The following is a 12,238-nucleotide window of genomic DNA, read 5'->3' as shown; positions in this document are numbered from 1 at the left end:
TAGCTTAAAATGGAAATACTCAAGTAGAGTACAAATACTTTACAGTAAACGTACGTGATAATCCACTGCTGGTGGGTTGAGCAGCATGCTGTCAGTGATAGCAACATGCTGGTCATAAAGAAGGTAGAACTGGCTACTCAGGGCTGAGTGCAGGTAAAGTCACAGGGTGCATCTAAACCAGCTGCCTATCAAACATGGGGTGTGGTGATTTACCGGTATTGACATTAACCGTGCTATTTACAAAATACATATTAATGTTGTGTTAATAATACACATATTGCCTAAATAATGCAATGACTCAAATCATTTCCGTTTCTTTCTGCTTTTGCTTTGTCATGGTTGGTGGCGGTAACGCACCGTAACACTGGTCGCTACCTACCATAAAATGAAAAAGAAAGAAGACGCAGTATTATGCTTGCAAGGAAGCTAGCTACTATCCCAGTGTGTGGCTGCTATTGCCATACAAAATCATGTCAGAGGACTTGTTTTCTTTGACAATTTTGGTTGTACAAAGATAAATAAAATTGAATCTTGAAACATGTATTGATCGACATTCTGTTGTGGCATTTACACATAATCCGAGAGTTTATTTTACATTGTGACAAGTTTCAACCAAGCACATTTGAGAAAAAATTCCTCAAAGGGCTACAACAAGAGATCAGAGTTTCAATAGCTTTATCTTTCTATTCAACCATCTCTTTCTTTTCTTTACAGTATGTCCCTATAACATTGAAGAGAAGCACTGAGGTGATCCAACATCGTTTCATAACTTATCCTCTCCCATCTCCTCTGTATTTACATTTAAAGTGACGTGCTAAATTACAGACGACAAACAAAATGTTAATATCAAGACAACTAATCCAGGACTCACATTGAACTCATTGAAATTTGATAAGACATGAAACTATTTCAGGAAACGGAACCTACCAAAGTTGCAACAGGAAAGTGAATCTACAGCAAATACGGCACAAAATCAGACGAATAGGCTGGTACAGATTTATAGTCACTACTCATGGCTCTGAAATGACTGTGATTTAATAAAGAGAAACACTGTGTGCTGAGCCGGCACCATTTGCATGGATGAGTCTCTCAGTAGGTGTTCTGTCAGTCATTAACGCAGTGTGTTTCTGACACGTCAACAAAACATGTCTTTGTCCTTATAGCCACTGTGAAGTAAGCATCTAGACAATACTATTTTATATCTGGCATCACAGAACAGAATTTAAGATTACATCTATCTATGTCACTAACCATCTCTTTTTCCTTTTATTTTCCTGTACCTCTGCAAGATTGAGGTGCAGTAGTTAAGATTACAATATAACAGTTAGGAATTACAATATCTTCTCTTGTTCTATGCAGTTCTTGCACTTCTCTTTGTCTCTCCTTGCATTTTGCAGTCAAAAGTTGCTGAAGATCTCTTGTCTCTTGTTCCAGTCCATTGGAGGTGCTCTCTTCTTGTTGCGACAGGCTAGGGCCTTTTGTTTAGCCTCAGCAGCTGTGGGACTCAGACGCAGGCCGCTGTCTATGAAAGGGTCCGAAACACGCCTGTCGTCCTCATCGTGGACCTAACATACACACAAACGTATAAAGGTTTTATGCACACTCGTTTTCTGACTGTTTCTTACATTATTAATCTCACACCGGCTCACTCACCTGGATGCTCATGTCCGAGCTGCTGATCTCTGATTGGGTGGTGGAACTTCTTGAGGACTGAGATGCTGAGCTCCCGTTGGTCCGGGATTTCGGGGACGTTGGGGAGTCTGTCAGCGTGACATTTATGATTGGTGGACCTGTGGCAGGGAGCTCAGTGGTTGGAGACGGGGTGGGCGGGGTGCTTTCTGAGGCTGATTCATCATCCACATAGACCTCTGTGAGAGAGAACAGAAACACATGAGACGTTTGGGAGAGGAGAGAGAGAGAGAGAGTGTGTGTGTGTGTGTGTGTGTGTGTTTATGTGTATACTTGTGGTTGCTACATATTGAGGACCAACTTTTTAAACAACAGTGTGAGGACACTTTGGTCAGTCACCATAACTTCTGAGATTTGGTTTAAAAGGTTGGTTTAGAAATGTATTTTGGTGTAGTTGTCATTGTTAAAGTTAGGCTACTGAGGAAGTGTAATGCATTCTGTCAATCAGGGTCCTTACAAGTATCGAAGTACAAATATGTGTGTGTGTGTGTGTACAATTTGACCTTTTTCATGGCTGGTGGTGGGGGTGATCCCCAGTCTGTGGAAGAGCTCGTCCGTCTCTGGGTCAACCACTAGGAGGCGCACTTCCTCCCCTCCTGCTCTGATGAGTGCCACCACCTCTGAGTGCCTCAGGCCCTCTATGTTCACACCGTTGACCTGGGACAGAGTAAAGGAAACGTTAGAGGAAACAGACACAGTAGAGGAAAGTGAAGATGAAGAAGAGAAAATATGGATAGACCTCTGGTTCCCAACTCGAGGGTCCTGACCCCTGCTAGGGGTCACCAAAACCTTACAGGGGGTTGCAAGCCTTTCTTGATTTTAAGGGGTGTAAGAAAAACAATACAGTAGGCCTATATCTCAGCTTTTTTATTCATATCTGTGAAGAAAACTAAATGAAATAGTTGTTTTTAAGGTTTAGATTATTATTTAAGACATTAATTTAAAAACAAACCTCATAAGCTTGCAAGCTATATTCACAGAGCCTTCACTCCTTGTCAAAAAACATTGCCATGTATTAGAAAAGTATGCAGTTAAAACAACCAAAGAGCTACCAGAACAATGGCCAAGCATCGGGGAGCAGAAAACACTGAATTTGGCAAAAAAGAAGCTCATTAAGTATGCATCATTGTTAAAAACCTAAAGAATGTCTGCCATTTTGCACTGCCATGTTTCTACAGTAGCCCAGAATGGACCAACCATTTAAATTGTAAAGCACTTTGTAACTTTGTGTTTGAAAGGTGCTACATAAATAAAGATTATCATTATTATTATCATTTATAAAATATGTCACTTCAGGGGTCATCAGTTTAGCCGGTGATAGAAAAGGGGTCCCCTTAGGAGAAAAGGTGGAAACCACTGGCATAGACAATATTTCAGAGACAGACAGGAGACAGGGCAGAAACTAGGACGTAGGCAAAACAGAAGCCTCACTGACCAAAAACAGATCTGTGATTTGAGTAAAGCGAGTTTATTTGCATGAATTTCTTTCCTGCCGCCGCACTCTTCCTCTATACATGAACTGTGCACCGCATACAGAAGGAAATAGAAACAATGTTTGTCTCGTGCAAGCACACCTATCTATAAGTCTGTGACGCACATGCAGACGCGCATACATGTCCACCACATTAAAAGACACAAACAACACCAGCCCCTCCTCTACACTTCCATTCAAGATTATCCCTCATCGTCTTTTCTTCCTTTACACACCACTCTCTCCCACCCACTCTAAATCCAGCTAATCTGCTCTAATCCAATCACACCTCAAGCCAGTGCACAGACCTGATTAATACGGGGAGTAGAGATCATCAATTCCCTAAAATTATAGTGCAATGCATCTACTCTTGTGAAGGCGATGTGGGTCATCCTTCTGCCCCATTTATTGTAATGTGTGTGTGCTGGTTAGTTGTACCTCCACTAGTCTGTCTCCAGGCCTGATGTCTGCACTCTCAGCAGCTGAGTCGGGGTCCACCGAACGCACAAACTGTGCACGCTTTGTCTTATCACTGTGCAGGTTGAAGCCGTAGCCGTGCTCCCCTTTCACCAGGTGACACAGACGGGGAACGAGCTCAACCGGCGACTCCGGTGAGGGCTGCACCTGCACCTATAATGGGACAGTTTACAAAGACAGGATATAAGAAAGGGGGACATTCAAATGCTGTCTGTTATGCGAGAGTGATTACATTTTTTTTTCTAACTTGATTCATTAGCGTGTATAGTTTCTGTTTTTTGTGTGTGTTGCTCAGGGAATTGCAGCAGAAAGCAGAGAGCAGGGAAAAGTGTCTGCAGACCACAAACCAGTGGTCTCAGAGCTGAGCAGAGTGGGCTAAGTGGATCTACCTGAGAGACATTAAGACCAATCCTGAGCCTAATGACCAATGACAAGAGTTGAAACATGCATTAGCCACCTTCCAACCCGACCTCTCTAATACAAGGTGCACCCTGTGTGTGTGTGTGTGTGTGTGTGTGTGTGTGTGTGTGTGTGTGTGTGTGTGTGTCTGTGTTCTGTGCCAGGACAATGCATTAGTCCCCCATCCTGAGGGTAGCCCAGGATAGTGACTGTCTGGTGACACTACTGTGACTGCACCTTCATGGGTGAGCTGACCTGAGGGCCAGATCGCTCTGTCCTTTCTGCTCCATCAACAGCAGACTCATACACACACACATAGAGAGAGTGTGTCCATGGTCTATCACTGTAGCAGAGTACATCTCCGTCTGTCAGCTGCAGCGATGGAACAGAACAACCTCCGTGACAGATCCCCGTCGTGACGGGTCACCATGTGTCCCGCTGGTTTTAAAGATCTGTTTATGTTGCTGGCCTGTTTACTATTTTTGTCACGCCGGCCCAAATTAACTGAGACACACATAGGCTTCACACTTAACTGACCTGGAAATATTTACTAGTTTTTTCTACAGATACACCATTTTGTGGTTGTGATAATCAAGTCAGACACAAGTCGATTGATCAAATGGTTGACTGACAAAAAATATCTTGAGGTCTTTTTTGATAATCAGTAAGTCTTATAAGTAATTTTCAAGCACATATTCACTGGTCTTATTTTCTCAAATGTGAGGATTTGCTCATAATTTTTGCTTTACATGACTAAATCAAATATCTTTAGGTCCTGGAATTTGAAGCTGTCCCTTTTGTCCCTAAATTAAATTGTGACGGGCAATTTTCCACTGTTTTCTGACATGTTATAACCCAATCAGTCAATCAAGAACGTCATATTTGTCAATATGTCCTATTATCAAAATATATTGTTTCTGGACTTACTCTGTTATTACTTCATATTCTCTTGAATGTGTTTCTCATATATTTTTACAGATAGCTGAGTGAAATGCCATAAAGCTTTGTCTCTCTCTCTCTCTCTGTGTGTGTGTGTGTGTGTGTGTGTGTGTGTGTGTGCCCGCAACTGTGCCAGACTCTTGCATGGCTGTGATAGCAGCCGTCACTGTGGTTACGTAAGACAACTGTATATGGGCACCTGCTGCCATAATAACATCATGCAACGATGAAATTGCGTCTGTATTTACATTTGCAGTGTGAATGTCAAAAGACGAGTGACACAGACGCGGATGGATGACACAAAGAGATTGTGTGTGTATAAAGAGTGTGAGCGTGTGTCTTTTGTATGGCTAACACGCACACGAAAAGCACAGGGCTTCACTGGGGTCAGCCTGGGATTAATAATGGTTTCCTGATTGGAGCTGCTGAATTAGTGGGCAAAAATAATTACTCACATACTGTACATACAGAAGCCCTTATTGAAAATGTCTACAAAATAATGCAACCAGGATGGAAACCAAATTAGTGTCTACCACTCTAATGCCCTGAACAGGACTTCATCACTGGGGATATTATTTAAAAAATGTCTGTAACACTAAAGGGGCCACATAATAAACACAAAATAGTTGCTTATGAGCATGCAAATCAGTCGCATATTGGCTCGTTATTAGTCATTATAAAGCGCTTATTAATGCCTTATTAATGCATGACCATAATCTGGTCTACCAGGCCTTTAACTACAAGTTTTCCCTCAATAACCGACTAATTGCTGCTTACTGATGATAACAAGTGTCAAGCTACTAGTGAATTAGTAATGAGCAAAACCTCACTTTAGGAATGGAACACTTTCTTAATTAGAAAGACTTAAAGGATAAGTTCACCCAAAAATGAAAATGTACTCAATATCCACAGTAGAGTCCACAAAACATTTCTGGAGCTTCACAGCAAAACAGCATTGAAGCATTTCTTCTAAGCAACTGAAGTTGGTGGGGACTTGTTTTCAAACATAAAAAACAAAAGTTAATGAAAAAAAAGCATAAATGGCTCCATGCAGCTCATCCGGCGTAATCTAAGAGCCCAAAATTTGACAAAACAAAATGTACACTCTTGACGTGTTGTTGAGCTCAGGCACCCGCTTCAAACGGGGTGCATGCTAATGCTTGGAGCTAAGTGGCTACAGTGAAGATTTCTTTTAAAAAGGGTGTAAATATTGTTTTTAAGAGACTTGGATTACAAGGGTTAACTGTATGGAGCCATTTCATGATTGTTTTAGGTTGTTTTTGTGACGTCTCAAAACAAGTCCACATCTACTTCAGTTGTTCAGGAGAATGCTGCAACCCCGTTTTGCTGTGAAGCTCCCGACACGTTTTGTGGACTTCAAAACTTCACCTGACTTTCCATCCACATGAGGGTGAGTAGATAATGCCTGGATTTTCATTTTTGGGTGAATTTATCCTTCAATTCTGAGTAACTTGGCCACTTTTAACACTTGTAGTTTTGCGTTGTGTTACATCAGAATAGACCATATTTATGAACTATGACTATTCTTGTGGCACTATCACCTTATGAGGCCCATTTGGATCAAAGCATATTAAGATTGTAAATCATGTACAACAACTTCCTTACTTATTATCAAAAAGCAGCGATTAGGAGGTTATTTAGGGAAAAGAATAGAAGAATAATGTCAGAATAAGGCATACAATAAGCAACTAGTTAATTAATATGTGTTCCCTAATATAAAGTGTTTCCAAAATGTCTACCACCCCAAATTCTGGCCTCCATGTCACTCTATGTAGAGGAGGTGGACACACCTGCACAATTCCTCACCACAGCCCTGTAATAAAAAAACGCTTGTGAAGCTTAAAAATGTATGTTTTGATCAACGCAGTCAAAGTGGGTGTTTATGTATTCGATTACACTGTGTCTTACAGGTGTTACTGTGAATGATGTTGTTTGATCTGAACCTATAACCAAAACTGAGAGAGAGAGCCATGATGGCCAGCCAAGGGGCAGCCTGTATTTACCCTCCCCTGCAGCTAAACAGATGGCAGGTTTGTTTGGAGCCCAAACACTGAGCTCAATCTCTGACAGACAGTTCCCAGTTATTCCTGCAGCCTGGCTGACATTAAGACGTCATGGTGATCTTTGGTTGGCAATTGTGGAAATTTTGTTTTCACCCTGGCACACTTGCTGGCTCAGACATTTTGGAAATTGTAAGATTATCTTCTGTACATTAACAAAGCTTTGACAGCATACCAAAGAATGCTCCTAACTATACCTGATCTCTTTTTTAGCTGTAAGGTCAGAGGTGTGTGAGGTCCCACAGTAGGAGACTTTGTGCCCAAAAAAAATACAAATAGATAACAACACCTATGCAAAGGAGTTTGATTGTGCAACACTGCTATCTTATTATCTGATCGCACATGTCTGCCCGGTCCTTTCTTTCATCCGTGCAGACACTCAAAGCCCGCTTTGTGAAAACAAGCGCAAACTAAAGCTGAGCAGACTAGTGAGTGATAAAATCTGAACTCTTGATGGAAAGTCAGATCCCAGTCAAAGTAAAATACCCAAACAGAGCAGACTTTTAAAGGGAAAAGACGTCTCAGAATGTAACTTATCTGAGAAAAAACTAGTAGCTTAGCCTACATAACCCCTGCTTAATTAGACTGTTTCAAGCCCTGTAGACAAAATAGAATAACATGGGGGGACAATTGTTTTAAGGCAAACTCAACTCTCAGTGAAGTGGGAACAATCCTACAGCTGAACATGTGAGCTGTTAACAACACTCAGTATGCACCGTGAGACGGCGCTCTTTAAATACAATGTGCATTTTAAATGCTCACACTGCTTGGAGACTACAGCAGGTGTAAACATGTGTAACAATGGGTTCAGATCTTACTTAAACAGATGTTTGAATGGGAGGGAAAGTTACAACAGGACAATAAAACCCGCTGCTGCACTGTGACAGAGAGGAGATGTGAAACCCTTTAAAACCTTCTTTAATTACACTTTCACTTACAGTTTTATTTAGTTATTCACTGTTCCATTTTGCAATTTGCATGCACTACAATGGACTTTACTGCCTAATATTTACTAAAAAGAGGAAGGCTTGTGTCCTACAAGTTGTGTTTTTGTGTTCATGTTGTGTTCATCAAGCTGAATAAAACAAACATTATTAATTAAAGACGTAAAGCAGTGATTAATACTAATGTTTTCTTGCTGCCTTTTGTGGCTTCAATTCATTTCTTAATTGTTTTTCGGCATCATGTGCAGCGTTACTTTTCAATAACATTGCCCATAAAGTGTTACTAACAGTAACACTTTATTATAACCATCAGTAATAAATGATAAATTAACAGTTAATTAAACTTTAGTTAATAGTTATTTCACTGTTAACAAACAATTAAATGCTCTATAAACCATTTATTAAGTAATTATAAAGTATCATAAATAACAATTGCACATTTAAAATGGCCATCCAATAATGTTTAAAAATGAACTATTTATTAACCATTTACAAACATCAGTTCAAACTTAACAATTAATAATTTCTTAACAAATGTTTTTTTTTTAAAGCATCTGATTGTTTGTTCACAGCGAAATAACTATTAAAGGTGCAATATGTAAGAATTGGCCACCTGTGAAATTCATACTCAAAACACACTTGGGGCAGCATATCACCAGAGCAGCCGCTAACTGCTGCTAACTGTAGCTGTCATTAGCTAGCCAGCTCAGTTAGCAATGCAGATAGCGGTCTAGAATGGGAGCTCCCGGACCAGGGGGTGTGAGATTTGCACTGGGACGGGACAGGGCTAGCTGACATCATAACATCAAAACTGTTACTTGTGCACATTCTGAATTCTTGAATATTTTTAACTTCTTACATTACATGCACTACATTGCACCTTTAACTAACCTTTAATTAACCATTCATTTAACATTTATTAATTATTGTTATTAGAAAGTGTTACTTTTAATATTATTCTATTGATCACAAATTGGCATTTACTCATACACTCAACATACGCTGCATTTTTATTACTCTATTGTTTTTTTCTTAATTCATTGTAATTTGAACAATCTCTGTACAAGAATGTCCTTCAGGGATAATACAATCTTTTTCTACAGTTTCTCTCTCCTCCTCATTACATTTGAGGTCTGTGCTGTTTTTCTCCTGTGTTTTGTAGTCTTCATTCCTACCTGTTGAGAGAAGTTACCAGACTCTTTATAAAGGCACTGCTTTGGGACTGAATCCAGCAGATCACATAAGAACTCAATTCCAGATTAGTGCCATGCAGACACCAGGTAGAAAGAGTGCTCTGATAAAAACTATCTGTGTGTTGATGTCCAGTCTTACCTCTGTGTCTGTGGCTGTACTTGATGTCACTGAGGATCTCTTGACCTTTCCTTGTGTGGTCGAGTGTGTGGGTGACTCTGCAGCAGGGGGATGAAATGAGTGTGTGTGGTTGGGTTTGGGTGTCTGGGGTGAGCTCCCTCTCGGTATGGGAGAGGTAGAAGGGGTGGGCCCCGGTGAGGGGCGCGGGGAGAGGGTTCCCATCTCAATGGCCAGGTCCTCGGTGCAGGCCAGGCCATGGCTGCGGAGGAACTCATCCGTGTCTTTGTCCACCACCAGCAGCCTGGTGCGGTGGGGCACCTCACGGATACGGTTCACCACCTGCAGGGAGGAGAGACAAAGAGGAGTTCCTTAAGACAAATTTAAATAGTATGTGTCATTAAGTGCATGTTGTTCACCCTGAATTAGCCTGCACAGAGCATATTTTTGCACGACAAAGACACCCAGTGATTCCCATTACACAAGGCTCACATTGACCCATTTTAGTACCCCCTCCTTCTCCCCAGGCAAAGGAAAAAGTGGTCGAACAGGTACAGAACTCATTGTTTGCGCCTCAGAGAGTTTATGTGCCTCTCCTGGTTTCTCTCTGTCACGCAAGGGCTTATCTGTGATTTAAACAAAACTTGTGTACTGAGCCATCACTCACTTGATGGTGGTTTTCTTTCTCCACATTCTCCCCGTTCACCTCCACCACCCTGTCCTCCGGTCGCAGCCCGGCCAGGTCCGCAGAGGAGCCGGGCTCCACTTTGCGGATGAACTGCCCGCCTCTATTCCGCTCTCCGTGCAGGTGAAACCCATATCCGCGCTCTCCTTTGGTCAGGAAACAGAGCCTGGGTCTCAGCTCGCTATCCATCCCAGCGCGTCAATAGGCGGAAAACAGGTCAAAGTGTCTCAGGAGAATAAACAGGTGCTTGCCCCAAGAGCGGTGGAAGGTCTCTGACTCTTAATCCAACCTACCGCTGCGCGCTCCTGTGACCAAAAGATCATCATCATTAAGCATGATGCGAGTCCATAAATAATCCACAATTGTTCAGAGGGCTCAAATCAAAAACTAGGCTAAAACTAATGAGTTCAATCCATCATGCAAATGCCAGGGGCGCAAATATGAGCGCGCAAAAGTGGTGCACGGCGTGCGTAAAATAATGGCCAAAAAACCACGGACAGGGGCCAAGTCCAGTCCATCGGAGGAGTAATCCAAGAGATCAGAGATTAGAAAGCTGCTCCTCACACGTAACACTTAATTCTCCTCGTCAGCGGGGCGTGTGTCCTCCTGTCCGACCCGGTGCAAGAGTGAAGAGGCGTCAACAACAGATGAAACCTCTACGTCTCCGGCAGCGCACACCTGACGTATCCGCGACATGCAGGCTGAAAGTGATAGCCTGCACACAGTAACCAGGCTGTAAATGCGTCATGTGAAGAATATTCATCACGAGATCTCTTCACCAAGATGCGTTTACGCAGAGGATATTTGCTCCTTTTGTCCCGTCTGTGACCTGAGAACGGAAATCTTCCTTATCCGCTCTCTATCTCCGCTGGAGATCAATAAAGGGCCGGTTGCATAAAAGGGGATTTTAAGTTGCATGAAATATGAGGTTTAGTGTTTTGCCAGGTGGTTATTCAGGCTTAATTGTATTTATCCATTGAAAAGGGAGTCTCAGGACAACAGAGACTGACGGTGTTTGTTATTGTTTTTTCAGTAAAAATAGTTTTTGTCACCTGTGGCAAATATCCTAAACACTGCTGATGTGCCCTCCAGCAATACACAAGATCCATACTTAAGGGTGTAATATTATTCCCTCTAAATCACACAATTGAAGGGTTTAGAGCCACTAATATGAGCACTGTGCGAGTGTGTTGCAGTGGCATTAGTTCAGTGTATTCCTATCTGCAACAGGCAAGGTGAAACTAACAACACTAACAGTGGCTTTGTTCCATTAATGTGTACCAAGTATGAAAGTCAGTATGTAAGTAAACCAACTTGTAATATCAGGTTCCTGGAGGTGACACGCCTAATGAGACGCGGTTCTTATTGCTACTAATCACACCAAAGCTTTTCCTGCCAAGTGTCAAAACAAATAAGTTCTGCAAGGGTTAAAGGAAATGTGCAAAATCATTTGTAGTTTAAGCAGTCTTGCTGAGTAACATCATCAGAGAACAGTTAATCAGCACTTGGCATGTAATTAAATCAGGTATGTTCATGTTGTTCAGGCTGCCTGCACATATTCAATTATGTTTGTATGAATGGAGGCTGTCCATTACTGTTTATCTGCCCTTTCAAATCTCTTGGTTGGTGCACGGTGTGCACGGCAATATGTCAGAACTGAACACCTGTTGAATCAATACTCCAAACAAATAGGGGGCAGCAAATCACAGGAGTAACCGTTATCAAATCAATCAATCAAAACTTTATTTATATAGCACTTTTCATACACTTCGCTGTGCAGCACAAAGTGCTTTACACATAAAAGACAAAACAATTTTAAAGAAAGCCCCTCCCTCCCACCCTCCATAATACACACACACACACACACACACACACACACACAGGCACACACACACACACACACACACACACACACACACACACAAACACACACGCACCTGCACACTCTCACTACTGACAATAGGGAGACATGGCATGGCACCGAGGATTGAGGAAACGCCACCTTCGGGGCCGTCCGCACTGGGAGGAGTGACAGGCCGTGCCACGGGGCACCAGTGCCCAGGCCCCCCGACCCCGACAGACAACAGTTGGCAGGGCCGAAGGAACCCAGGACAGCACCCCCAGCAGCAGCCCAGGCACAACTCCCAGTGCGGGGGACCCCCCTGGGGAAAACACTGGAGTTTAACCTAAAAAACTAAAAACATAAGATAGAATAAAAAGCCTGACAAGAGATGAATATAAGAGT

General features: G+C 42.2%; 1 protein-coding gene across 1 annotated transcript; it reads right to left on the bottom strand.

Moving 5' to 3' along the window:
• Positions 1-542: 542 nt before the first annotated feature.
• nherf2 (NHERF family PDZ scaffold protein 2) lies at positions 543-10,864 on the bottom strand. Its single transcript, XM_084370448.1, has 6 exons — positions 9,976-10,864; positions 9,333-9,650; positions 3,599-3,790; positions 2,193-2,346; positions 1,654-1,868; positions 543-1,565 (listed from the first exon to the last, which is right to left on the bottom strand). Exons 1-6 carry the CDS (start codon positions 10,180-10,182, stop codon positions 1,398-1,400), a joined length of 1,254 nt encoding a protein of 417 aa, XP_084226574.1. The 5' UTR covers positions 10,183-10,864; the 3' UTR covers positions 543-1,397.
• Positions 10,865-12,238: the final 1,374 nt, after the last annotated feature.

The sequence above is a fragment of the Pagrus pagrus genome (assembly GCF_965226575.1).
Source record: "Pagrus pagrus genome assembly, chromosome: 2".
NCBI classification, from domain to species: Eukaryota; Metazoa; Chordata; class Actinopteri; order Spariformes; family Sparidae; genus Pagrus; species Pagrus pagrus.
The sequence above is the reverse complement of the archived record's forward strand: the minus strand, read 5'-3'. Positions and strand labels throughout refer to the sequence as shown.

Coding starts and splice junctions, on each gene's coding strand:
- nherf2 (XM_084370448.1), bottom strand. CDS start 10,182: ATGGATAGCGAGCTGAGACCCAGGCTCTGTTTCCTGACCAAAGGAGAG. Junction 9,651..9,975: donor AGAAAGAAAACCACCATCAA/GTGAGTGATGGC, acceptor TCCTCCCTGCAG/GTGGTGAACCGTATCCGTGA. Junction 2,347..3,598: donor CTGGAGACAGACTAGTGGAG/GTACAACTAACC, acceptor ACTCTGTCCCAG/GTCAACGGTGTGAACATAGA.